Raw genomic sequence first — 27,663 nt, 5'->3', positions numbered from 1 at the left:
AGAATTTCCACTGATATGCTGGTTGTTAAGTGAGTTGTGTCTTCTTTACGATCTTCTTTCCAGGGTTGTTAAGTCAATCATTTGATTGTAAAGCAAATCCAGCTTCCCCAACGATTCTTCCCTGACGGAATCTGTGTGGAAATGGTGCTCACATGACCCTAGTGTGCTGCAACCATTGTAAATACTTGTCAGTTACCAAGGGCTTACATTTGGATCATTGACCATGGCGATGCGACAATGGTCATAAGTGCAAGGATTGGTTGTAAGTCACTTTTTAAGTGCTGATGTGTGCTGTCCTGCTCATTCATTCCCCCACATACATAATGGTGATTTAGAGGGTTTATTAACATTCCCCAGTACTTCCCTTCACCAAAAATCCAGAACTGTCCCAATTAAGTCCAGCCACAAGCAGCCCAATGATAGTCCACAGAGCAATGGCCAAAGAGTCCACGAGGAACTTGAAAGTTTCCCAGGCAATAAACAAAATTCAATCCAAAATACAAGAGGGTTCACGAGGCAAGACAAATCTCGAGTTGACAAGTCATATCCAGGTCAAGGCATGGTGCCAGTCCAAAGGGAGGCAGGAATCACAACAAGCAGGAAAGACACAGGTATAAAATGACCGCATTGTTCTCCGCATTGTCTCCATCTGTCTGCTGTGCTAAATAGGCAGCTTCTGGTGCAGCCCACCAAGAGGGGTGAGGCTGCCTCCTCGCGCGTGATCTGGCTGACCTTCACTGCTCCTGCTTTTTCTCTGCCCTATGTGTTCTTGGATCAGTTGCAGAAGGCAGTTCCTCTTCCTCCTCACTGACCGGTTGCAGCGGTGTGCTTTCCCCACTTGAAGTCTCGGGGCTGTCCTGCTGCAGCTGTGCTTTAGCCACATCGCTCTCAGAGCCATTGACCTAGTCCCCTCCTGATGTTTCTGGCACTGGTTCATCTACCTCCAAAGTGACATCTGGAGGTGACATCTCCAAAGTGACATCTGGGGAAGCATCCAGGGCAGACACCTCAGGTTGTAACTTTGAATAAATGATTGTAAGTTTTTACTCACCTGTTTAGGTGATGTGAACTAGGGAAGGGCTTGTCTGAGGTGTTTTCACAACTTATTTTTTCGGCCCTAGATCAATCCACGTTTATCTGAATGTTGCCTTGGTAGCAGCTCTTCTTCCAGTCCTATGCTCTTTACACAAATCCTGTCCTCATACGTATCTATTTCTTACTTTGTTGCTGACGACCTCCTCCTCCTCCTCCTCCTGCAATAATATTTTTACTGTCTTTTGCCTGTATCTAGTACTGAAAATATATAAGCTTCTCTTTATTGAGAATCGCATCAAGCCTTTGTTTTTGAATGCTTAATTCTTGCATGTTTGATTGCAATTTTGAAATGTTACACACAGTCTTCCAAGTGTAATTGTACTCTAAAAGAAAGTAAATATCAGGTAATAAAAAGTGAATTTAACTAAGAGATTGAAAGAGAGAGAAAAAAATAGTGTAAGTTGAAAGTTGTGCAGGGGGTTGCCGTATAAAGTTCATCCAATTTACGCAAGATTTCTTTTCTCTCCCACTCTCCCATGGCGAGGGAAGCTTTTTTTATTTATTTATATGAGGTTGGATGTTTGGAGTAATTTTACACAACATTGTTTGCTTGCTTGGTTGTTATTTTTCCAATTTTGCTTTGCTTTCAATATTTCCCCATATCTGCGGATGTCTCTAGCCCCTTTGTTTTTGAAACCGGGAGAGGAGAATTGTGTATTTCGCTCTGACTGAAATAATCTCGGTTCCCGTATTTCATGAAATGATTGAACATCAGATATTATGATCTGATTTAAATTACAGGCTTGGGAATACTTGAGTCGCATGAATTAATTAGCATTAAAAGCCAGAGTTGAAAATAAAGCATTATACCTCTTATCCCATCTAGACTTTGCTTATGCCCGAAATCTCCCCTGGTGTTTGGGGACAGGAAAAAACCACGTCACTGGTAGCTGAACCGCTCAGGAGTAGTTGCTTGAAGTATTTAGGCATTGATCTAAGTGGTGTAGATTAATAATAATAAAAAAAATCTTTTCTTTGTGTTCACTTTGGAAATCTTTAAATATCTAAACCTTGATTTATCATGCAAATCCCCTCTTTAAAGATCGGAAGATTTGAGTCCTGATATTAATCAGACTCCACCATATTTATTCTAATAGCATCAGAGACGCTCCAGCAAGTATTCCCACCCAATTTGAGGCAGGGGCGTTCTTGGGTCTGGAAAATGTCTAGTACAATCCCCTGCCCAAGCAAGAGACCCTACACCAGTGGTGGCTAACCTTTTTGGGCTCCTGTGCCAAAAATTGTGCATGCGCTTGCACGCTCGCACTCGGATTCTTCCCCCGGTCCTTGAAAAAGTGTTTGTGCTTGAAACTGGTCCCTGGTATAAAAAAGGTTGGGGACCACTGCCCAGTGAGGTAAGTTTGCCTGCAGCTTGCGTGCCGGCACAAATGGCTCTGCGTGCCATCTGTGGCACGCATGCCATAGGTTCGCCATCATGGCCCTACACAATTTCTGACACATGGCAGTCCAGTCTCTTCTTGAAAGTCTCCAGTGATGAAGCTCCCACAACTTCTGAAGGTTTTCCACTGATTAATTGTTCTCCCTGTCAGGAAATTTCTCCTTATTTCCAAGTTGAATCTCTCCTTCTTCAGTGTCCATCCATTATTCCTTGTCTGGCCTTTGGGTGCCTTGGAAAATAGCTTGACCCCTTTCTTCCTCTCTGTGGCAGCCCTCTCAAATATTGGAAGATGTTCTCCTGTCTACCCTGGTCCTTCTCTTCACTAGACTAGCCAGGCTCAGTTCCTGCAATCGTTCTTCGTATGTTTTAGCCTCCAGTTTCCTCATCATACTGGTTGCTCTTCTCTGCACCCTTTCTAGAGTCTCAACATCTTTTTTATAGTGTGGTGACCAAAACTGGATGCAGTACTCTAGGTGTCATCTTACCAAGGCTTTATAGAGTGGTTTGCTTAACTGACATCCTACCACCACCCCCCCAAAATAGTAAAATTGGGTTGGTGGCTTGATGATTTGCTTTATCACCATCACGACTTAGGATTGTCATTGCCAGGGTCAATTATGGTTGTAAGTCAAGGATTACTGGTCCCTTCCTGTTTTGGAAATCCATTTGGTTTTCTCTTTTTGCATCTCTTCTATTCCTGAGGTAATGCCAGTTGTGGGACTTGAAGAAGATCAACATCGTCTCTTCGCTGACATTTACTCAAGGCAATCAAATTAATTTTGATCTCAAAACTCTAAGTAGATTGTATCCAGGTTACCGTACTACTACAACAGATCGACAGCCTGTCAATTGCCTTTGGCTGGACAATTTGTTCCTTTATTTCCTTTAAAAGCTCAGATTCGGAGCGCGCATCTGACCCGCCTCCCTTCCGTTCCCCTTTCCTCTGGAACGTAATCTAAAAACAAGCACAAGTATAGAATTAGTTGTTGCTGTGCCGTGACTGGCAGTTCAAATACCCAAACAATAGGAGTGCTGAATTGCAGGGATGGTTGAAAAGAAAGATGGTGTTGAAATAATATGGTGTTTGAAAGAAACGCAAAGCCGATCTGCTTTGTATGTATTTGTACAATTTTTTTTTCTTGAATTCTTGACAAGAAACGTGATGTTTGAAACTGGTGTTCATTCGATATATTGTATCTGTCTGTCTGTCTGTCTGTATCTATCTGTCTATCTATCCATCTATCCATCGTCTGTCTGTCTAGCTAGCTAGTTATCCCATTAACCTATCCATCAACTATCATCAATTTTCTGTCTGTCTGTCTGTCTGTCTGTCTGTCTGTCTGTCTGTCTGTGTCTCTCTCTCTCTCTTTCTAATTTATCAATCCTATCAAGTATTATCTATCTATCCATCCATCCCACATTTCTATCATTTATCTGTCAATCATGTCTGTCTGTCCGTCCATCCATCCATCCATCCATCCACCCACCCACCTACCCTACCTCCTTATTTCCAGGTTGAATCTCTCCATGTTCATCCATTATTCCTTGTCTGGCCTTGGAAAATAGCTTGACCATCTCCTCTCTTTGGCAGCCCCTGAAATATTGAGGGTTGGAAATATCTCTGCCATTAAAGTGACACAGTCCTGGGTAGAATGATATGAATTTATATTTTTAAAGATTTAAAAATTTAAAAATATTAAATTAATATTTCCCCCTTTTCTACTTCTTACAATTCTGACATGAGATGAGACAAGTGTAACTTAGAATGGTTTTAAGTCAAGGACTACCTATATGATCTAGAACGACCGTCTGTTTTTCTTACAACCGAGTCCTGCTTTGCAAATTCTGTCTTTTTTCTGTGGCCATTTTTTTCATCTCCAGATGAGTACGGAGTTCAAACTTTCATTCCTTCATTTTGCTCACCTGCTCAGGTTTTTATGAAAACAATCCAGTTCTTATCTGTCGAATAGGATAGAATCGGATAGATTCAAGCCCTCTGGAGTGTTCTCACTTCTTTGTTGCTTTTGCCGGTTCTCCAGCAAATTTCATAACTGCATCAAGAGGGACCCAAGCAGTTCGCTGAATTAATTTATTGGAGGCAGTTCCACAGGGCTCGGAGAAAATACGATGGTTTTTCCTGCTTTTTTTTTAAAGCACCGTGTACTTCCTTTCCCTGGTGAACATCCAGTGAGTAAAAACTAATATTACTACAACATTGAGGCATTGCATTTGGCAGCGCTCAAAAGAGGGGTCATAAAAGCAATCAGGGAAAAATGGATTTCCGAGGGAAAAGGCTGTCGGGAGAACATGTGGAGCATATGTTGTGCATTCGGTGAGCCAGGCAGTCCATGCCCAGATGGAATGGAAAGCAAGTGAGAATCTCCCCTAAGTTCTCATGAAGTCCACCACATAAAAAGGAAATAAGGCGGACGTGCTTTGAAATAAATAATCAGAAACACGATTTGGGGATACGTTGCAAAAAACAACAACAACCCACCCTTGGAAATAGGATTTGTTCAACTGAACGAATTTCACTCTCCCCTTATGCGCTGGTCTGTTTCCATTACATGCAGAAAGGAATGTTGAACAGTTTCTTGCATTTGGAATCTGTAGTTTGAAGTCTTAACAGTCTGATCCTTGAGTCTCAAAGGTATTTTTTCAAAAGGCAGCTGGACTGGGTTGGTGTTTTTTTTTCCATGAGGAAGATGTTTCGCTTCTCATCCAAGAAGCTTCATTGGTTCTGGCAGGGTGGTGGGGGAGATAGAAGAATTAGTTCTGGCAATGTTCATGTGGATAGAGAGATCTGCTGGTTTGAAAGAGGGGCTGCTTTTGTGGTGTGGAGACAATAACTTGGTCCTCAACACCAATAAGACCAAGGAGTGTTTCTTAATCCCTCTGACTCTTCCTCATTTTGTTGAGTTGTACCTGCCATTGTCTCATTGCAGCTTCCAAAGAACATCTTTTGGGTCATGGTTCTTTCTTCTGCGTATCCATGAAGGCATTGAACTGGGCCAATCCTTAGCTACGAGGGATTCAGAGCATACCGAGGTAAGATGGTTGAAATTCAAGTTTGCTTCAACTGACTTTCTTGAGTTGAATGAAGTCTCTCTGGTTTTAAATAGGGGCTACTATTAGAAAAATTAAGGAACACCAATTTCTTCCTTGATGTGTTACCAAGCAAAGGAATGAAATATTGGTTCTCCTGTTCAGTTGAAGCTTAATATGGATGCTAACTGAACGATATTTCTGTGAATGGCAGTTACCTTTGAAAGGAAGTTATTTATGGGTTACCGTATTTGCCGGCGTATAAGACGACTTTTTTGCCCCGAAAAACATGCCTCCAAGTGGGGGGGGTCGTCTTATACGCCGGTATATCCACTGCCGGCTTTCGGATGCTTGTTGGACGCAGCGAAGGCGCCTCTGGCTTCCTGGATCCCCTGCGTCGCTTCTGCTTCATCCCGCTCGCCTCGCTCCGCCCGAGGCTGCAGCCTTCCTGCTCTTCCCACGGCCCCTGGCACTCCGCCCTGCCGCTGCAGCCCCGGGGATTTCTGGAGGGCGTTTCCGGTGGTGGTGGGGGGTCGTCTTATACGCCGGGTCGTCTTATACGCCGGCAAATACGGTACATGTAACAGCAGGTTGTCAATTCCCTGAGTAAAGATAGTGTCAGGATTCCGGCACTTAACCTCATTTAAATCATGATTCTCAAGCCAAACCTTCAAACCTTCAAAAGGATTGATGGGGATTTAACATGTCCGGCACTGCCTGGGTGTAGCCGACTCTGAGACACATCATTCATTGTCACCCTTGACCCTGGTTTTCCCTCCACCCCCTGGGTGTATCGTAATTCATATTCTCCAATGGGACACATTCATAGCCTCAATCATGCTCTCCAGTTAGAATTTTGCATGACAGAAACTTCAATCACCTAGTTACTATCTTTGAAAACATTTATGGAATGCACTTTTGATTTCTAAGCTGCCACACTGTTCCCCCCTCCCTTTCTGTTGGCAACTCTAAAAAGACCATAGAAATATTTTGAGTTGACAGTTGTTTCTTTTCAACTTCTTAAGGTAGCTTACAGTCCTAGGACTTCTGGTTGGCTTCCCATCCTTATAGTAGCCAAATCCATCCTTATTTAGCTTCAGCTTTTCGACGTCAGGCAAGTTCAATCTGGTCCAGCCTACCAACTGGAGCCCAGAATCATAATAGATTCCCAGAATTAATTTGATTTTAATTCCATACAAATGGAAGTAAGTGAGATGAAATTTAATTAATTTTAAATGCATTTTAAATCAAATTTAAGTTTTGTCTTCTCATTGTCTACTTTGTTGCTTCCATGCATTTCATGTCATTATTTCATTTCATTTCATTATTTATAACCATTTCTGCATCTCATTTTTGACCCACTTTCATAAAGCTGGCATAGTTAACTAACTTCTGTTCCAATTATCATTTGTTACTCAATGGTATGAAAATGGTCATGGGCTTCCTTGGGGCCTCCAATCCACCAGCGATGCTGGCCTGTCCTAGCTGGACCTTCAGCAAAAAAAATTATGGGATGCAGGTTTCATCAGGAATCAGACAAAATAATAGCAGAGATTTCAACATCTCAAGATGCTCAGCAGACCACAAATTTTGAGTCCAAAATTTCCTTTGCTAAGCAAGACGGTTGTTAAGTCAGTTTCAGTGCCATTGTAACATCAAATGGTCACTAAACAAATGGTTGCAAGTTAAGACCTATTGTTTCTTTTTATTTTTTAAAATATTTTTCTTATATGTATTCATGTATTCATAATTATGTTTTTACTTATACCTATTATCTTGTACGCAATTGACAAATAAAAAAATAAATTTCTTTTTGAAAACCTCCAGTGATGGAGCCCCCACAACTCCTGGGGGGAAGCCATTCCACTGATTTAGTATTTTCACTGTCAATAAATTTCTCCTTAGCTCTAGGTCAGATAAGTTTCCACCTCTTGCAATGTTTTGCCCTGTAAAAGCACCATTTCTGCATGATCTGGGACCTCCAAAACTGTTCCTAAATTTTTAAAAAATTAATGTTTCACAGAGGAAAGCTACTAAATATTATGGGTGATGATAGTGGTGATGATACGAATTAATTAAAATTACATTAAAAGTGGAATAGAAATGAAATGTATTTTTGTTCCTGAATCAGCACACTAGATTGGTACAATAGTGTACAGCAATTGTGTCCAGTCTTGGCATCTTTAAGACCTGTGGACTTCAACTCAGGACATTTCTCCTTGGTTCTAGGTTGGATCTCTCTTTAATGAGCTTCCACCCACTGCTTCTTGTCCTGCCTTCTGGTGCTTTGGAAAATAGGTTGACCTTCTCTTCTCTGTGACGGGCCCTCAAGTACTGAAAGACTGTTATCGTGTCCCCCCCTAAGCTTCTCTTCACACCAGAGACATACAAACAACACAGACACGCAGGATTCTAGAAGGCTGTATAATCTGTGGGTTTTGTCACCACATCTCAGGGATGTCCACAGGGCACCATTAAAAGAAAAAGTCAAAAGGTCAGCTACAATGGTGAGATCAAAGCTTCATTTTATGTGAGATGCACATAAAAATCAAGTGAGGCTTTGACTTCACCATTATGGTGGCCATTTTGACTCTTTTGACAGTATCTTGCAGATACCCCTCCCCCAACCTGATTCCCTGGAGAACGGCTCTCTTTCATGAGGGACCCACCCTTAGAGATTCAGTCAAGACAGAACAAATTAAAAATCAAACGATAAGATGGACGCAGAATTTCGAGGAAGTAATTACAGCAGACCTGCATTTTTCAACCGGGGCAATTTTAAGATGTGTGGATTTCAACTCCCAGAATTTCCTATCCAACATGTTGAGAAATATTTTAGTAGACAAGTAAGAAGGGCCGTGGGAAAAAACAAATCAATAGAATTTATTTCAAGCTACAAATTACCATGAGGAAAAAAAATGGTACAAAATAATTTATAGAGATAGTACGCAGATAATCCTCAATTTATTATTGCAGTTGAGACATGATCATCACAGCAGTGTTCCAATATTTGAGGGGCTGCCAATAAAGAAGAGGGTGTCAATCAGGGGTGGAATTCTACCAGTTCAGACCGGTTCTATAGACCCGGTTGTTATGATTCTGCGTAGTTTGGAGAACCGGCAAATCGTGCCCCTGGCTGGCCCTGCCCCGCTCCGCCCACCCCTCCTCTCCTCTCCCAGTCAGACCTTGTCATGAATGTGCAATATTGTGCGCGTGCCTGACATCGCTGACTGCATTCTCTCCTACCCAGTCACTCCTTAAGGTATTTCTTTTTTCTTCCTCCCGACGATCAGTTGTTCCGATCCCGCTTGATGCTTCACTCAGGAGGCTTCCCTGAGGCTCAGGAGGCCAAAAACAAAGGCTAGGGGGGGTGCTGGAAAAAAAGGAACCCACGCCCACCCAGTCGCATGGCCGTGCCCACCTAGCCACTGAGCCACGCCCACAGAACTGGTAGTAAAAATATTTGCATCGCACCCCTGGCGTCAAACTGCTCTCCAAAGCACTTGGAAGCAATGGATGGAAACTAATCAAGGAAAAAAGGCAACCTAAGGAGAAATTTCCTCACAGTGAGAACAATTAACCAGGGGAACAATTTGCCTCCCTAAATCGTGGGTGCTCCATCACCGGAGGCTTTCAAAAAGAGACTTGGACAGTCATTTTTCTGAAATGGCATAGGGTCATCTGCTTGAGAATGGGGGTTGGACTAGATGACCTCCAAGATCCCTTCCAACTCTGTTATTCTGTGTTCTGAATACAGAAGATCTGTTGCTAAGCAAAGTCATGATTAAATGAGTTACATCCAACTTTGCATCTTGTTTGCCATGGTTGTTTAGCAAATCACTGCCATTTCTAGGTGAAAATTCTGCTTTCCCCATTGGCTTTGCTTATTGGATGCCGGATGGGGGGAGATCAGAAATGTTGATCCGTAACCCCAGGATGCTGCAACCATCATAACTGCATGCTGGTTGCCAAGCAGCCAAATTTGGAGACGCTGCCACAATTCTAAGTGCAAGGATGCTCATAAGTCATTTTTCTCAATACCACTGTAAATTGAACCATCATTAAATGAATCGTTATAAGTGAGACCTACCTGTATTATCCCATTTCTAATTTAAAAAAAACAGATTAAGCGTATAACAACAGGGAAAGAACTTTTCCCCTTATATGGTGTTCAAGCAAAATAAATAAATAAATCAAAAGTATTGGAAAGTAGATTAAAAAAGTCTAAAGATGAAACATCAACTGAAACCACACACATTTTTACTATGCATAATTCCAGAGAGTACTGTTTTGCTAACTAGAGCATTCAAAACCTTTGCTAGACCAACATTTGAATTCAGCTCTGCTGTCTGGAATCCGCACTGTATATCAGACATTAATACAATTGAGCGAGTCCAGAAGTATTTCACGAGAAGAGTACTACACTCCTCTGTTCACAACAGAATACCCTACACCACCAGGCTTGAGATTCTAGGCTTAGACCGTGGAAGCCTTAAGAAGTGGGGACTTCAACTCCCCAGAATTCCCAAGCCAGCCATGGGGAATTCTGGGAATCGAAGTCTACACATCTTAAAGTTGCTCAGATCGAGAAACATTGACTTAATTAATAAGACCTAACCACTATCAAAATGAAGCAGAGCTGTTTGTATCAGGAAAAAGAAGTGGGGAAGAGTTTTATTTTAAAGTTTTATTTTAAAGTTTTATTTTGACCTCACCCCTTTCCTAAGAGGTCTGTAGGGGGCGTGCATAAGCGCACCAACGTGCCTACCGTCCCTGTCCTTATTGTTTATTTTTATTTATTTTTATTATATGTATCCGTGTATCTATAACTATGTTTTTACTTATACCTATTATCCTGTAAGCAATTGACAAAAATAAATAAATAAAATTAAAAAAAAATAAACAAACACTGAGGGCGGAACTGCCCCAAAATCATTGGGTTTGAGAATCAGTCGCTTTATTAATAACTGATTCCTGGAGGGGAGAGTATTAAATATTTGAATAGATGGGCTGAAAGAGTTTGGTCGTGGATCCTTCTTTCCTTAAGTATGAGTAGAATTGGAGATGAATGGATTCATTTTTTTTGTGCTTTCTTTTCCTGCATCCTTTCGGATGTTAAAAGAGGCCTGAGCTTGAAATACAACCGGTGGATTTAGTAGGAAACAGTGGGCTGTTTGTCCAATGCTGTTTTTCCCCCCCTACTCTTTATTCAGATACCGCAAAGATGCTCTTCCCTCTCTTGTGGTGGAATTTCAGAGTCTTTGTGCTCTCTCTCCTTCTGAAGAAAAGCCTCTCCTTAAACCCAGATGATCCAAATGTTTGCAGCCACTGGGAAAGGTAAGACATGTTGACTTTTCTTCAGGTCCCATTTTAAGTAGAACATCAGCAAATATATACATGCACACGTATGCACACACACATATAAATACATACACATTCATGCACACAAATATATTTTTTTGTGTGTGAACATGTGTGTGTTCTCGACTTAGGACCTCAATTGAGCCCAACATTTCTGTTCTTAAGAGAGACGTTTGTTATGTGAATTTTGCCCCATTTTACAACCTTCCTTGCCACAGTTGTTAAGTGAGTCCCATTGATTATGTTTGTCAGAAGGTCGCAAAAGGGATTATGGGACTCTGGGACACTGTGACTGTCATAAATAGGAACCAGTTGCCAAGCGCCTGAATTTTGATCATGTGATCCTGGGGAATGATGTAACGGTCATGTGAAAACTGGTCATGCCACTTTCTTTCAGTGCCATTGTAACTTTGAACGGTCGCTAAACGAATATATGAGATAAAATATTAGGTAAAGATAAAGGTGGAAGGTTCCCTCGCACATACAAGCTACTCGTTTCCAGCTCTAGGGGCCGATGTTCATATCCGTTACAAAGCCGAAGAGCCAGCGCTGTCCGAAGACGTCTCCATGGTCATGTGGCTGACATGACTAAATGCTGAAGGCTCACGGAACGCTGTTACCTTCCCACCAAAGGGGTCCCTATTTTTCTACTTGCATCTTTTCTTTCGAACTGCTAGGTTGGCAGAAACTGGGACAAGGAATAGGAGCTCACTCCATTACGTGGCGCTAGGGATTCAAACCGCCGAACTGCCGACCTTTCTGATTGACAAAACTCAGTGTCTTAGCCACTGAGCCACCGCATCCCCTTAAAATATAATAAAATATTCTATAAATAAGTAATATTAATTATTGATTATTTATAAAATATGTTATATTTTGATAAAATAAAAATAATTATTGATTTAAATAATTATTTATTATTAAAGGTAAAATATTAAGTTAAGGTAAATCCATAAAACCAACATAATACGGTGCCATAGAATCGCAGTAGGCAATAGATGTTACAATTAGTTATCTAAACTGCTTTCTGATGTGGCTGCGATGAGATAATCCCAGGTGCCTTTAAATTTCCTGAGGAGAGATTCTTGAACTATATACAGTATTTGGGCTTATATGCATAATATGCTTTATTGTGTAGTATTGTACAACAGTAATTGCATGACCTCTGGAGATGCCGTATGCTAAATAAATAATTTGTTTAAGGTAAGCGTGCAGCCTTTTTGTATTTAAAAATAAATCCAAATAAACCCCTTCTCGATGTAGCTTTAAAATATAAAACATAATATTACAAAAGGTAATGTAATTCTGTATGACCATTGAATGCATCTTAGTCGCTATCTTGTTGATATTTTTTGAAGGCCTTGGTATCTGGTGTGCACAGATCTTGCATTCTAGGCTTAGGCATTCCTGCTTACGGTTTCAGTATTTAAAATATGCCTGAAATATACTTTTTATGTGCGCCCCAATTCCCCAGATGTGTCTCTGTATGAAGCTCTGGCATGGGTTTGCTGTTTGATTTATTAGAATTATATACTAGCTTCCCTCAAAAGCCCAAAGCAACATTTGTATCCTATAGTTAGTCCTCTATTCTCTGTACAGGTAGTCCTCAACTTATGACCACAATTGATCCCAAAATGTCTGTTGCCAAGCAGGACAGTTGTTAAGTGAGTTTTGCCCCATTTTACTGTTAGAATTTGCAGCATAAATTCACGTCCAGAAACCACACAGACCGATTCAGCAGGATCATTAACTTCTTTATAAACATATTAATGTGAGTGAAGTTTACAATACCATTTGTAGATTCTTTCAATGTAGCATTAGCAAAACACAAGCAGCAGCAGCAGCTCAGAGCGGATATCAGTTTCAACAAGCAAGCAAGTTAGTTTCTCTTTCACTTTAGAGCTCAGCACAGAGCAGAAATAAACCAGGTCCAGATTCTCTCTTTTAAGTTTCAGCCCCCAATTCAGCTCTCATTGGCTGACCTTGTTACTAAGCTATATTCCAGTTCATGAATATATTCTGACATTTATGACACTGCAGTTGATAGGTTAGTAACCTGGTTGTTAAGCGAATCTGGCTTTCCCATTGACTTCATTTGTCAGAAGGTCGCAAAAGGCTATCACATAACCCCGGGACACCTCAAGAATCATAAATACGAGCCAGTTGCAAAGGGATGCTGCAGTGGGCATAAGTGTGAAAAACAGTCCTAAGTCACAATTTTCAGTGCTGTTATAACTTTGAGTAGTCACTAAGTGAACTGTTGTAAGTTGAGGACTACCTGTCATCGAGCACGGAATTGTGGTCATAAGTATTGGCAGTTACTAAGCGGGTTACCACATGGCTGGGGCCAATTTTACGTTCTTTCTTGCGGTGCTCAGTGAGCGAACATCGCAGTTCTTAAGAGAGCACATTTTCCCCGATGGGGTTTTTTTTTGGGGTCAGAAACCAGAAGTAAAAGCTGGAAATTGGCTAACAACCACCGAAAATCATATTCACGTGATTGTGGTATACTCAGAAGTGGGCTGTGAACCTTGTGGCTAATGTTATGCCCAGTTTGGTGAACTGTCAAATCCCAGTCCTGGCCAGCCCTGCCCACCTCAACCCACCCTTCCACTCAGTGAGGGTGAAAAATGGGCCTCCGGGAAGTTCTGGAAGTCTGAAAATGGGCCCATTTCCGGCTTCTGGAGGGCCTCCGGAGCCCGGGAGAGGCTGTTTTCACCCTCCCAGAGGCTCGAGGAAAGCCTCCGGAGCCCGGGGAGGGAGAAAACGCCCCCTCCCCCGTGGTGCAGGAGGCTGACTAGGCCACGCCTTCCCAGCAACCAGGCAGAGAACCGGTTTCCGAATATTTCGAAGCCCACCCCTGGGTGTGCTGAAAATGGGCTTAAATGTGAGTGGGTTGCCAAGCACCCAAAATGGCACCCATAGGACCCATATGGGGAGGCGGGGTTGGTGATAAGTAGCTCTGGGGAGGTCGGTCATAATTTCGAACAGTATCTAAGCGATCTGTTGTTAAGCGAGGGTTACCTGCATGGAGGGTGCTTGGAGGATGGGGTGAAAGAGACCCAATGTTTGTCAGGCCCCCCGCCCCCCGCCAAACCAAAACTGGCACATGGTCATTCTTCCAAGCTGAGTTCACCCCTCCCTCTTGGGAATCCATGCTGGACCTAAGCAAGATGATGTATTTACGTTTGTATGTATATTATTATTATTATTATTTATAAAATAAAGATGAGTGATTGTCAGTATAAAAAATATCTGTTGCTTCAGGATGGAAGAGTGCTGTCTTGGAAAGCAGTGGGACACAATTTAAGGGGTCTCCTGGACCCATTACATCTTCTATAATAGTAAGTGGAAGCTGTGGGTAGAAAGCTTTTGCCAACCTAGATGGATGTGTCAGGTCTGCCTTCCTTCCTTCCTTCTTTCCTTCCTTCCTTCCTTCCTTCCTTCCTTCTTTCCTTCCTTCCTTCCTCCTTCCCTCCCTCCCTCTTTCCTTTCCCATTGCACCCCTTCTTTCCTTCCCCTTCTTTTTCCTTCCTTCCTCCTTCTTTCTTAGCAATAGCAATAGCACTTGGACTTCTATACCGCTTCACAGTGTTTTACAGCCCTCTCTAAGCAGTTTACAGAGTCAGCCTCTGGCCCCCAACAATCTGGGTCTTCATTTTACACACCTCGGAAGGACGGAAGGCTGAGTTAACTTTGAGCCTGGTGGGATTCGAACTGCCAAATTGCAGGCAGTTGGTAGTCAGCAGAAGTAGCCTGCAGTACTGCACTCTAACCATTGCACCACCAAGGCCCTTTCCTTTCCTTTCCTTTCCTTTCTTTTCCTTTCCTTTCCTTTCCTTTCCCTCCCTCCCTCCCTCCCTCCCTCCCTTCCTTCCTTCCTTCCTTCCTTCCTTCTTTCCTGTTGACCACATAACACAGAGTTTTCAAGAACAAATGTGATTGGAAATGAAACCTGTAATTTTGTATTGTTTTGCAGTTCCATAGCACAGTACATTTCTTGAGTCCAAGAATACAATATTGATTTTGTGTGAAAGAAGTCAGCAACCTGGGGATCCAATCAAGGAAAAACAAAAATTAAATACTGGAATTGATTGGCTGCCCATGCCAAGATGACTGTGATACTTAGATGGTAATAAATCAAGCCAAAAGATTGAGTTAGGGTGAGGTCAAGAGGAGCACATGGGATCATAAAATAATAATCAAGCTGATTGGGTTTTCTATGTTAATGAAGGATACTCTAAATAGATTCTGCTTTGATGTTTCTTGCTGGTAGCTGGCATATGGAGGTGAGAAGCTTCTCTTGAGACCCTGAGAAATTAGGGTCTCGAAACAAAAATTTGAAGGTTACCACCCTATTTAAGGTGAAATTCTGCAGGCATTTTTGGATATAAAAATGATTTCTCAACAAGCAAAAATAAATTTGTCTCAATCAAACCATTGAACATGGAGGAGACCTTTCTGAGGAACAAAGAACATTGTGGGCTCAAGTGTTCTCAGAGCTTGGTTGTTTTGTGTCAAGACATTTCATTAGCCATCAGCACTGATGATGTTACCTAGTTGGGTAATGAACCGTCTGCAAGAAAACAACCAAGCTCAGACTACACTAAGTCCTCCTCCTCCTCCTCCTCCTCCTCCTCCTCCTCCTCCTCCTCCTCCTCCTCCTCCTCCTCCTCCTCCTCCTCCTCCTCCTCCTCCTCCTCCTCCTCCTCCTCCTCCTCCCTCCTCCTCAAATCCCACTCCTTTTTAGCACTTGGATAATGAAATGTCTGCAAGAAAACAACCAAAATCAGAAAGCACCAAGGATCACATATTTGTTTATTTGTTTATTTGTTTATTTGTTTATTTGTTTATTTGTTTATTTGTTTATTTGTTTATTTGTTTATTTGTTTATTTGTTTATTTGTTTATTTGTTTATTTGTTTATTTGTTTATTTGTTTATTTGTTTATTTTGTCAAGCAATTATAAGATAACAGGTATAAGTATAAACATAGTTATGGATATATGAAATGGATACATATAAAAGAAATTAAAAAAGAAACAATAGGACAGGGATGGTAGGCATGATTGGTGCGCTTATGCATGACCCCTACAGACCTTTTAGGAAAGAGGGGAGGTCAACAGTAGACAGTCTAAGGTTGAAGTTTTTGGGGTTTGGGAAAGAAACCACAGAGTCAGGTAGAGTATTCCAGACGTTGACCACTCTGTTGCTGAAGTCGTATTTCCTGCAATCAAGTTTGGTGCGATTAACCTTGAGTTTGTATCTGTTGCTTACTCTTGTGTTGTTATGGTTGAAGCTGAAGTATTCATTGACAGGTAGGACATTGCAATGTATGGTTTTATATACTATACTTAGATCGGACCGAAGGCGGTGTAGTTCTAGGTTTTCTAGGTCTAGAATTTCGGGTCTGGTGACATAAGGTATTCTGCAACGAGTAGAGGAGTGGAGAACTCTTCTTGTGAAATATTTCTTGTGAAACATAGTCCTTCTCCACCTCCTCTCTGTGGAACCCACTCACTTCTAGCACTGATCATGTTACCTAGTTGGGTAAGGAAACGTCTGCAAGAAAACAACCTAGCTCAGAGAGCACCAAGAAGCATCCCAGGCAGCCATGAGCAACAAATGTTGTCTTCCATTGGACCAAGAGACAATTTGATCTTCAGCATCCCAATTGCACAATTCTTGGCCCAGGTTGGTTTTCTTAATGCTGGGAAGGTCAGGACCTTGATGAAAATAATCCAGAACTGCAGAGCATTTGATAAAAACATCCCAACATGAACTAGTATTAATTATTGTATTAAGTCCAGCTCTGTATCGACCCCTTTGTGCACTTCAGCAAGTAAATCTATTCTTTAGCATAGCTAGTCCTTCTTAGCTCACCAAAATCCAGCTACAACTCTACAACTCTTAGGACCTAATAAATTTATAGCCTTAAGCTGACAGTATTTTTAGAAGGCTTGTACGTGATTTTTTTTTAAGATGCTGCAGTCTAAATCACTGTAGTTTTTTGTTGATTAGCTAAAGCAGCGGTCGCCAACTGGTGGGCTGTGGCCCACTGGTGGACCGTGAGAAAATTTTGGTGGCCCACAGAGAAATCTCACCCCCAGAGCAGCCCCCCAAAAAGCAATTAATCCAGACTGCACAGAAACACAAGGCTGCACCACCCACATGGCCCGCGGGAACCCTCCCCGCCTACTCACTCCTTACCCAGCAAACTTGCCTGCTAAATTGCTATTTTTCCTTTTTCCGACCATCAGGTGTTCTGTTGTGCCAGGAGATTTAGATTAGCTAGGAAGCAGGAAATGGTCGGATTTCTTGCTTTCTAGCTAGTCTTTAGATCTTCAGCTCAGCACAGCCAAACCTCCCTTAGGACTGAAGGTTCTGTTATTCAGTGCAGACTCACGGCAAGCAAATTTGAGAGAGTGAGCTAGCTGATGGCAGATAGATAGATCACTGAATGATTCTGTGAGCAACACAATCTGCCTACCTGCTTTGCCTGATTTTGGGTAAAAGTTGCTCTTTTTTTTTATAAAAAGAATGCAATATTTATATAAATATTTATAATATTCATATGCAAGCCATGCCAAGCCAATCACATGACCACCAAGCCACACACACAAATTAGTCCACCCCCACAGAACCGGTTAGTGGTCCCTGGGATTTAAAATTATGAGTTTGGGTGGTCCCTGAGGTCCAAAAGGTTGGCGACCCCTGAGCTAAAGGACTGTACCAAATAAACAGAATAAATTTTGCATGGTGTTTAATGCACTGTCATCCACCAGTCAGTGGTGACAATTGGAAGAGAAATGGGATGAAATAATAAATGAATTACAAACCCTATGACTTGATTCAGGAATCGTATGGATGCATCACCGTTGGATAATACTGATAGCCAATCAAGGATTAAAGGGTTAAAAATGTTTCCTGTGCAACCATCAGTAAACTGCAACTTCTCTCTGGCTTTTGGGCTCTTTCCATGCTGTTCAGGACAGCTGCATGCAATCAGCAGCCTCCCAGGGAACAGGCAGAAATTTATTTATTTATTGCTCAGAGATTAAACCTGAAGCATTCTGCAAGAAAAATGTGAGTTTTCTGTTTTCTCTCAGGTGGGTCTGCTCCCCTCTGAGGCCACCCGATTAATTCAGGCTGTGTCAAGGTTTGAGCTGGTTGGGGTCTTGACTCTATGAAACATCTTAGGGTTCCCCAGACAATGAAGAATGCTGGATATTTTTCACTGAATGCTTATTAAAGAAAATGAGCTGCTTTGGTTATGTTTGTTTTTAGTGATTTAATTTATTGTTGGGTTTCTTTCTCTCTCTCTCTCTTTCTTTCTTTTTCCCTTTGTTCCCTTTTTTCTCTTTTTCTTTCTCTTTTTTATTCTCTCTTGTTATCTTTCTTTTTTCTTTCTCTTTCTTTCTTTTTCTCTTTTGTTTTCTTTTCCTTTCTATCTTTCTATCTTTTAGTCTCTCTCGTTATCTTTCTCTTTCTTTTCTCTCTCTCTCTCTCTCTCTCTCTTTCTCTTTCTTTACAGCTAAATGCATAATGTTTGTCTTCAAGCTACTAAGGTTGACAAATATTTGCGTAAGGCATCTCTCCTAATGTTACCCCTACAACAGCTGCTCCATTAGACAAGCAGGGGCTGAGTTTGACCAGTTATGCCAGGGCCCCCCAAACTTGGCAACTTTTAAGTCTTTAGCTGGAGAATTCTGGGAGTTGAAGTCCACATGTCTTAAAGTTGCCCAGTTTGGAGACCTCTGAGTTCTGTGGACAGGAATTGGGTCTCTCTCTGGTCCAAATCCAATCTTTTAACCATACTGCAATCCTGGCCTTCTCAAAAAATGCTCTCCTCTACTCTGTTTTTCCCCCAGCTGGTAACAGAAGACCAGCAGTGTGTTTCAGACGGGAGAGAGCGAACACCCACTGCTTAGCTCACAATTTATTGTTCTCAATTACCAGCTAATTTCTGCTACAAATTATCTTAGATTAAAATAGCTTCTTCTGTGTATAAATGAGGCAAAGTAAAAAAATATTTAACCCCAGAGACTGATTTTATGTGTATATGTGTAAATATGGATATATATTTCTCTGTCAGTGTGTGGGTGTTACATACAGGTATACACACACAACTACACACTGCTATTGCTTGCTTGTATGTCATAAAACTGAAGCGGCTGAAAAGTCTGACTGGGCTGGGAAATGATATTTAATATTGGGTGATAATATGTGCTTTTAATTAGTGCTTTTTGTGTGTGTCCAAATGAAACTGAAGAGACCCCGGAGGTAGAATATCCAATGTGTTTTTATTTTTAGGATTGAAAAAAAAATATTTTGAAAGCATTTAATTTCATTTGAATTTTTCTCTACCTTTTAATGAAAATTACTGTTCCGCCCCCCCAAAGTTCCTTTCCTGTATCTTCTGACCTCTTTTTTTTGTTCCATATTGTGGAGACATTTGCTCCAGATTCAGTACACAGTAGGAGCAAATCTGTGGTGTTTTTTTTTAAACTTCTAGTTTCTCATATTTTGAGGAGTTGTACATTTTAGTTTCTCTGTTTCACCTTTTTGGCAAAAGAATTGTTTTCAGCTTCTTTCTGTTTACTGATTATTTCTTGAAATTATTTCTATGTTGCTTCTTATAAGAAACGATCTTTAAGGGAGTTGGAAATTCAGAAAAACCAAGAATGAAATAGTCCATTCAAAACATGACTATTTTTTTTTTTAACCCCCTAAGTTTTATTCATCTACTTTGCATGCCTGTTAGAAATCACTTTAAAATGCAAGTGTATTTTTGTATATTTTTGACACATTTGCATTTTGGTTTACATATTTGCCTAAGGTACGTAGTTTGCAAGTAATTCTGCTCAGTGTAATTACATGTATGGAATTATTATTTTTTGCAAATATATGCACTTTTATGCGGACCTTTCTTTTCTTAACATTTTTGCATTGAAGTGTAATTTTGAAGAATTAATTTTAATTCATTAATTGGCTCAAAACTACCCAAATGGTAGAATCCAGATTTTAGTATGAACTTGTCATGTTCTAGTTTTGAGCCAATTAATGAATTAAAATTAATTCTTCAAAATTACACTTCAATGCAAAAATGTTGAGAAACAAAATTTGAGACAAAATTTGTCTTAGCAAGGAAAATCCCCAAATGTTTAATTTCTGGTCATGAATCCCAATTTGTGTGGCAATTAGTTAAGAACAGAGGTCTCCAAACTTGGCAACTTTAAGACTTGTGGACTTCAACTCCCAGAATTCTCCAGCTAGGAAGTTGAAGTCTTAAAGTTGCCAAGTTTGGGGATCCCTGGTTAAGAACATAGCTTGTTTTATTGTTTTGACTATATGTATTTCTGTGTATTAACTTAAGAGATAGGAATTTATCAAAGTATTTGTAACAATGAGAGGTACTCAAATTACTCATAATTTTATAATTATCTCTTTGGGGATATTTAAGGAACAGCAGTTTAATTCCATTTGTACTGCTGTGCCTCCACTTGTAGAGCCATAGGTGATTTTTTTGAAATGAACTAGTGAAAATAAATAATTTCCCCTAGAGTATTGATCATAGAACATGAAACATGGAAGGGACCTTAGAGTCTTCTAGTCTGACCCCCTGCTTAAGCAGGAGATCCTCTACCATATCAGACAAATGGTTGTCCAGACTCTTCTTAAATACCTCCAGTAATAGAACAGCCACAATTCCAAGAAGCAAGCCATTCTACAGATATAAGGTAGAGTAGAGTAGAGTAGAGTAGAGTAGAGTAGGGTAGGGTAGGGTAGGGTAGGGTAGGGTAGAGTACAGTAGAATAGAATAGAATAGAATAGAATAGAATAGAATAGAATAGAATAGAATAGAATAGAATAGAATAGAATAGAATAGAATAGAATAGAATATTGGAATGAGGAGTGGAGTGGAGTGGTGTGGAAGGGGAGAGGAGGAGAGGAGAGGAGAGGAGGAGAGGGGAGGAGAGGAGAGGAGAGGAGAGGAGAGAAGAGAAGAGAAGAGAAGAGAAGAGAAGAGAAGAGAAGAGAAGAGAAGATTGGAATGAGGAGTAGAGTGGAGTGGAATGGAATGGAACAGAACAGAATAGAATATTGGAATGAGGAATGAGGAATGAGGAATGAGGAGTGGAGTGGAGTGGAGTGGAGTGGAGTGGAGTGGAGTGGAGTGGAGTGGAGTGGAGTGGAGTGGAGTAGAGTAGAGTAGAGTAGAGTAGAATTCTTTATTGGCCAAGTGTGATTAGACACACAAGGAATTTGTCTCCAATACATAAGCTCTCAGTGTACATACAACAACAGTGCTAGAACAGATCATTCTAAACTACTAAATCTATTTGCAAATTACTGACCTGTCTTCTATAAGTTACATTAGTAACAAAGTAGTCAACAGGAACAATAATATTACTAAAACAAAACAAAATTAAAGCTTCAAAACTCTCTGTTAACACTTGTTGTAATCCAGTCGTAGAAAATTTACCACAGCATCTTATCTATCCCAAGTCATCCCAGAAGTTCATTCTGGATCAAATAGCCATGTTTGTTTCTTGATACCATCACTTATCAATTGTTTAATTAAGTGTAATAGATTCAGTCTCCGGAATAAGTCTTATCTTCTGATCGAAATTCATTAGCAATTTTGAACCAACCAATTTAAAAAAAACAAAAAAAGTATGGGATTATCTTTCCCAACTAACACATTTTATTAATTTATATTTAGGATGATTGAAATAGGTTTGTTGGGAAAAGTGCGACTCATATCATTTTGAGTTTTGCTGCTAAAGACTAACACAGTTGTTCACTTGCAATGATGTAAAACAACTATAAAAAAATATTGCCATTTTCCCAATTTTATATTGCAATTTACTAATTTAAAAAAACCCTTAAGGGACTAATCTGCACAGAAAGAGACATATTCATGAAGATACAAGACAAAAATATCTTCTATTGGGTGAAGTGGTTTGCAAATGTGTATTGTGGTTAATTAAGCCTGGACACATTTTGGAGTAAAGTGGCATGGAAATACTTGTAATAAATCTATCGACAAATTTAGAAAGAAAAAAGGCATGTTTGGAGAAAGGCACTGAAATACATATCGATAGTGCAGTTGTTGCTTTTTAATCTGAAAAGCCAGACTCAGCACTTCTACAAAAGTGGGAAACATTGAATTTGAAAGACTCAAAGAAGTGGGAAACGGAGAAACTAAAACTGACATTTTCATCTGCTCCTAATGAAATCAATAAAAGCAGAATCTTTGTAGCTCAGGACTGCTATGAAATGAAATTTTATTTGCAGTCTAAAATTGATATAAGGTGTATATATATTTTAAAGATTTTAATAATATTTGTAGCTCAGGGTTGAGATGAGGGGTCCCTGGTGCTCTCTGAGCTGGGTAGTTTTCTTGCAGACATTTCATTACCCAACTAGGTGACGTCATCAGTGCTAGTAAGGAATGGGGTTTGCTCTCCATTTATATTCTAGTGTCTTACCCTGCCAATGTTGGTGCAGTGGTTTAAGAGATTCTTTGTGCTCCTTGCTGTTGGCTTCTTTGGCAATTTCTTGGGGCAAGACACTAGACAGAACAAGACACATGAATATCAACTGACAGCAAATCCCGCTGTTGGCCAGCACTGATGGTGTTACCTAGTTTGGTAATGAAATGTCTGCAAGAAAACAACCAAGTTCAAGGAGTATCACGCATCCCACAATCATCATCTTCTCCTTCTCCTTCTCTCCTCCTCCTCCTCCTTTCCACAAATCTCATCCCTTCTAGCACTGATGGTGATACCTAGTTCAGTAATGAAACATCTGCACGAAAACAACCAACTTCAAGGAATATCAAGCATCCCACAACCCTTTTCTCCTCCTCCTCCTCCTCCTCCTCCTCCTCCTCCTCCTCCTCCTCCTCCTCCTCCTCCTCCTCCTCCTCCTCCTCCTCCTCCTCCTCCTCCTCCTCCTCCTCCTCCTTTCCACAAATCTCACTCCTTCTAGCACTGATGACATTACCTAGTTTGGGTCACGAAATGTCTGCAAGAAAACAAGCAAGCTCAGAGAATACCAAGGAGCCCTCAGTTAAAGATTCTATCCCCCCAGGTGGAAAAGACGTGGAATCCCAAACAGTGTACACCAAGGATCCCCAACCCCAGTGGTCCACTACTGAGTCTTGAGCCATTCAGAATCGTGTTGGGCTATGGAAGTGGTGAGCATGTGCTCATGTGCTCTATTTGCGCAAGTGGTGTGCTTGCATGCTCAATGCTTCCACAGATAGAGCTGCACATGCACGTTTGCCATTCGCTTGCACACCTGTTCATCCCCTCTCCTTCCCCTCCCCCCTGCAACTGGCATGTATTTATGACCATCACAGTATTCCCAGGGTCACATGATTCCCCTTTTGTGACCTTCTGACACACAAAGTCAATGGGGGAAGCTAGATTCACTTAACAACCGTGTGTTGTGGTTCGCCGGCATCAGGTACGGACGGCTGAGGAGACCAAGGACTCAGATGAAGGGCCAGGACCATTAGGGAGTGGACAGCTGCCTTCAGAGATTGTGGGAGCTGGCAGCAGTGATGAGGAGGTTCCCGAGGAGCCTGTGCCAAGTGCGCATGAGCGCAGGGTTGCTCACACGAAAGAGCAGTTGCAGCAGCATGGGCGACTCAGGACTAAGGCTGCAAGGTAATGGCCCCTCCTTCAAGAAGATAAAAGCCAGCTGTGAATCAGAGGTTCTTTGCAGGAAGCAAAGACGTTTTGAAACTCGAGCCTCGTGGACATTCCAGTATCTTAGTTGGTATTTGAAGACTCTTGCGTTGTAAAATATTTCTAGGTAACCTTATCTGTTATTCTTGGCAGCCTCGCACAGTTTTGGCAAGGCTCATGCTTATCAAAGTTAATTAGTTTGCAGTAGCCTTTTAACCGGGGATTCGTAAGAATCATTAAAAGGTTTCTGTTCCCTTTGGTTCGTGGTTGTTTTATTGGAAAAGGGTTTGGGTCAGAACACCGTGTGACTAACTTAACAGTTGTAGTGATTCGCTTAGCAACTGTGGCAAGAGAGATAGTAAAATGTCTTGTTTGCCAACAGAAATTCTGGGCTCCATTACGATTGAGCAAGCGACGATTTCCTGTATTCTCTTTTTATTGACTTAAGCATTTGTTGATCGAACTTGGCCAAAGGATCTGTGGATCTGAGCGGCGAAATAAAGAGAGGCTCCAGATTAACGGTTGCTGTCTCTTCCCTCCTAGCTACGCCGTGACCGTTCAGGAGTCCTATGCACATCCCTTCGATCAGATCTATTATACAAGATGCACAGATATCCTCAACTGGTTCAAGTGCACTCGGCACAGGTAAGCGATAATTGGGAGGTATTTTCAAACCTTCTCTTCTTTTTCATCTTCTCTTGCTAGCTCCTTTTTCTTCTCAGCTTGGGAGAAGCTCTTCAGCTACGGAGGATAACGACAGATTCTTTTGTGCAGCCTAGTCTGGCGGTACTAAAGAGGTGGAACATTGATTTTTGTTTTTTTCCCGGAGAAAATAGCCCTAGCTTTTGTAAAAGGATGACTAACCAGCCCTGCCTATTTGCAATACATTGTTGCATTTGCAGTCAAGTCGGAAGCAACTAGGAAGGGCGAGGGACTATCATTTTGCTTGTTGCTCCCTTCTTTCAGCTTCTTGCTGTTGAAAACAAATGGGCTAACCCTGTTTTTCTGAGCCATAGCAACTGAAAGGATGAGTGGACTTCGACTCCGAGAATTCCCCAGACAGCGTAGGTAACTTCAAGAATTGAAGTTCACTTCTCTTGAATTCCAAATCAAGGTTTAGTTTACTTTACTTTACTTTATTGTCATTGCACCTCGTACAATGAAATCAAACGCCATCTTCAGTGCACATCACGACCATGACTATAAACACAAACACACATCCTTCACAGTCAATACATTGAATTCAAAACCCCTGATATTGCATTCATATTGCACTATACAGTGGAATTCAACAGAGCGACTGCCCTGGGATAGAAGCTGTTTTGCAGCCTATTTGTCCTTGTTTTTATTGTCCTGTACCGTCTGCCAGATGGTAATAGTTCAAAACAAAAAGGGTTCCCAGGATGAGATGGATCTTTGAGAATGTTTTGAACTTTCTTAAGGCAGCGGGAACTATAAAGCTCTTCCAAAGAGGGGAGAGGGCAACCAATGATCCTCTGGGCAATGACGTTCACCCTCTGGAGTGCTGTCCTATCTGCCCCTGTGCAATTGGCAAACCCTACACAGGTGCAGTAAGTTAAGATACTCTCTCTGGTGCAACGGTAGAAGGTCACCAGCAGTTTTTCATTCAGTTGTTGTTTCCTGAGAAGCCTCAGGTAGTATAATCTCTACTTTGCTGGGCTCTTTTGGCCAGGGCTGCAATGTGAGCACCCCAGGTCAGGTCATCTTTTAGGGTAACACCCAGAAACTTAAAACTGGCCACTTGCTCACTCGGTCTCCATTGATAAGCAAGGGCTGAGACACGCTTCAAACAGTGGTTGGCTTCAAAAAAATTTAACAACCAGTTCTCTGCCAAAATGACTGGCTGAGTGGGCGTGGCTGGGTGGTCATGTGACTGGGTGGGTGATGTCACTCATTACACCCAGCCCCGCCTCCCAGCCACTCACCTCAAAGGCACAAGTAGGATTCAGCCAGTTGGGGCTAATCCCACCACTGGCTGGCCCCACCCCACCCATTTTTCGACCAGTTTTTTTTACCCTTTTCAGGCTGTTTTTCAGGCCATTTTTGAGTGGGGGTGGGGCCAGCCGATGTTGGGATTTGCCGGTTCACCGAACTACGCAGAATCTTAACTACCAGTTCGCTAGAATCGGTGCGAACTGGCTGCAGCTCACCTCTTGACTTCAAGATTGAAAAATACATCATGGTTGAGAAACACTGGAGACACCTGGAAAAGTTCTAAAAGCAGATTTAAATTAGGCCAGATTGTCTCCACATCTGGTATAAAGAAACTCTTGGTGTGTGGTGTGTGTTGTGCGGATCATGAAGTCCATTTATTTCTCTGTAGAGATGATGCCCCCAACAAGTTCACGGCTGTCGTTATCTTTGTGTATACAAATTGTCCCAGTTTTGTTGCAGGAGACTGTCAGTTGATGCTTTGGGAATGAGGAAGAGGGGATGAAAATGTTCTGTCCATTTCTGAAATAGTTCTGGAGAGTTTGACCACTTCTTGCCGCAGAGTCTTATGCTCCAATTCACATTCAGATTTTCCCACTTTTAAATAAAAGCTTCTCTATTTCGACCAAATGTTGATAAGCTATTCTTGGGTTACTTTTCAAGAGCTCCAGAGGTGAGAAGGAGCCTTAATCAGTACTTGGAGTCCTTCCTTCCTTCCTCCCTCCCTCCCTCTCATTCCCTTCCTTCCTTCCACTCCTTCCTTCCTCCCCCTCTCCTTATTCTCCCTCTCTCTCCTTCTCTCCCTCCCTCTCCTTCCTTCCTTCCCTCTCTACCCTTCCACTGCTTGCTTGTTTGCTTCCTTCCTTCCTCTTTCCCTCCCTCTCCTTCCCTCCCTCCTCTTCCACTCCTTCCTTCCTCCCTCCCCCTCCTTATTCGCCCTCCCTCTCCTTCTCTCCCTCCCTCCCTCCCTCTCTCCCTCCCTCTCCTTCCTTTCCTCCCTACCCTTCCATTCCATTCCATTCCATTCCATTCCATTCCTTCCTTCCTTCCTTCCTTCCTTCCTTCCTTCCTTCCTTCCTTCCTTCCTTCCTTCCTTCCTTCCTTCCTTCCTTCCTTCCTTCCTTCCTCTATATGGGCATAGTCTCACTTTGAAGGGGATTTTGGGGGGTATTTTTCCCTTCCGTAACGTCTGTTGGGAAGGCATTGAACCCGACTAAGGATGAGGACCTTCTGAATTTTGGAATTGGTGGGGTAGATACAGCTCTGGCAACTGGCAATACCTGAGAAATGGGCTCTATCTTGCAAAATGAAATTCAATGGTGAGAAAAGTACGTTTTTAACACTTAGGCAAGAAAAACCAAAAATACTTATTTACAGTCACTTAAATACGAGCCAGTAGTGTGCGGCAGCATCCAAAAAAGCCAATGCAATCCTAGGTTGTATTAAAAGAGGGGATAGAATCAAGATCATGTGAAGGCTTTATACCACTTTACACAGCCTTCCTAAGACCACACTTGGTTTACTGCATCCAAGCTTAGTCACCATGTTGTATCATAAAAAAGAAGTTGCAACTCTAGAAAGAGTGCAGAAATGCCCAACCTAGATATTCATATGTGTAGTTGTGTGAAACTAACCAGCTTCTCAAAAGCTGAGAAAAAGCAGACAGGGAACAACCTAATAAATGCCGTGTTTGGGCCAGGTGGCAGGTGGCAAAAAAAAAAAAAAAATGGTGCAAGAAATGGTATTTTGTGCAATATTTATTTTTATTGTATTTAGTTATTAAATTTATATGCTGCCTATCTCACTATCGAGCAACTCTGCGTGTTTAATATCTCATCAATATATGCGTGTTTAATATCTTAATACGTGTAAACACACACACACACACAAAATTTCCCTTTTTCATTCTGTATCTTGCTTGCACAAATCATCTCTTGGACCTGGTGTGAAAATGGCTTAGACTATAGCCGAATGAGTAGGAGTTGGAATTTGTATCGATCTTTTTAAATATCAAAAAACCTTTGCACATTCTGATGCAAATATTGAACATAACAACCTTGCAGTAATGTAACACAAATAGAATTATAACGATGGGCATTGATTTCCAGGGT

At 41.5% G+C, this 27,663-nt stretch overlaps 1 protein-coding gene across 2 annotated transcripts in view; it reads left to right on the top strand.

Annotated features, from left to right (window-relative positions):
* MEGF11 (multiple EGF like domains 11) overlaps positions 1-27,663 on the top strand; it is a 530,131-nt gene that overhangs the window by 123,458 nt on the left and 379,010 nt on the right. For both annotated transcript variants that reach the window (XM_087972942.1, XM_087972943.1), the window contains exons 2-4: positions 5,440-5,542; positions 10,753-10,876; positions 24,143-24,244. In XM_087972942.1, the coding sequence (XP_087829068.1) occupies positions 10,764-10,876; positions 24,143-24,244 (215 nt within the window). In that variant the 5' untranslated portion in view covers positions 5,440-5,542; positions 10,753-10,763. The remainder of the gene's footprint in view (positions 1-5,439; positions 5,543-10,752; positions 10,877-24,142; positions 24,245-27,663) is intronic.

Source organism: Notechis scutatus, chromosome 11, assembly GCF_049901735.1.
Source record: "Notechis scutatus isolate UNSWTSFEM ecotype Mainland chromosome 11, rNotScu1.2, whole genome shotgun sequence".
Classification (NCBI taxonomy): Eukaryota; Metazoa; Chordata; class Lepidosauria; order Squamata; family Elapidae; genus Notechis; species Notechis scutatus.
The sequence above is the reverse complement of the archived record's forward strand: the minus strand, read 5'-3'. Positions and strand labels throughout refer to the sequence as shown.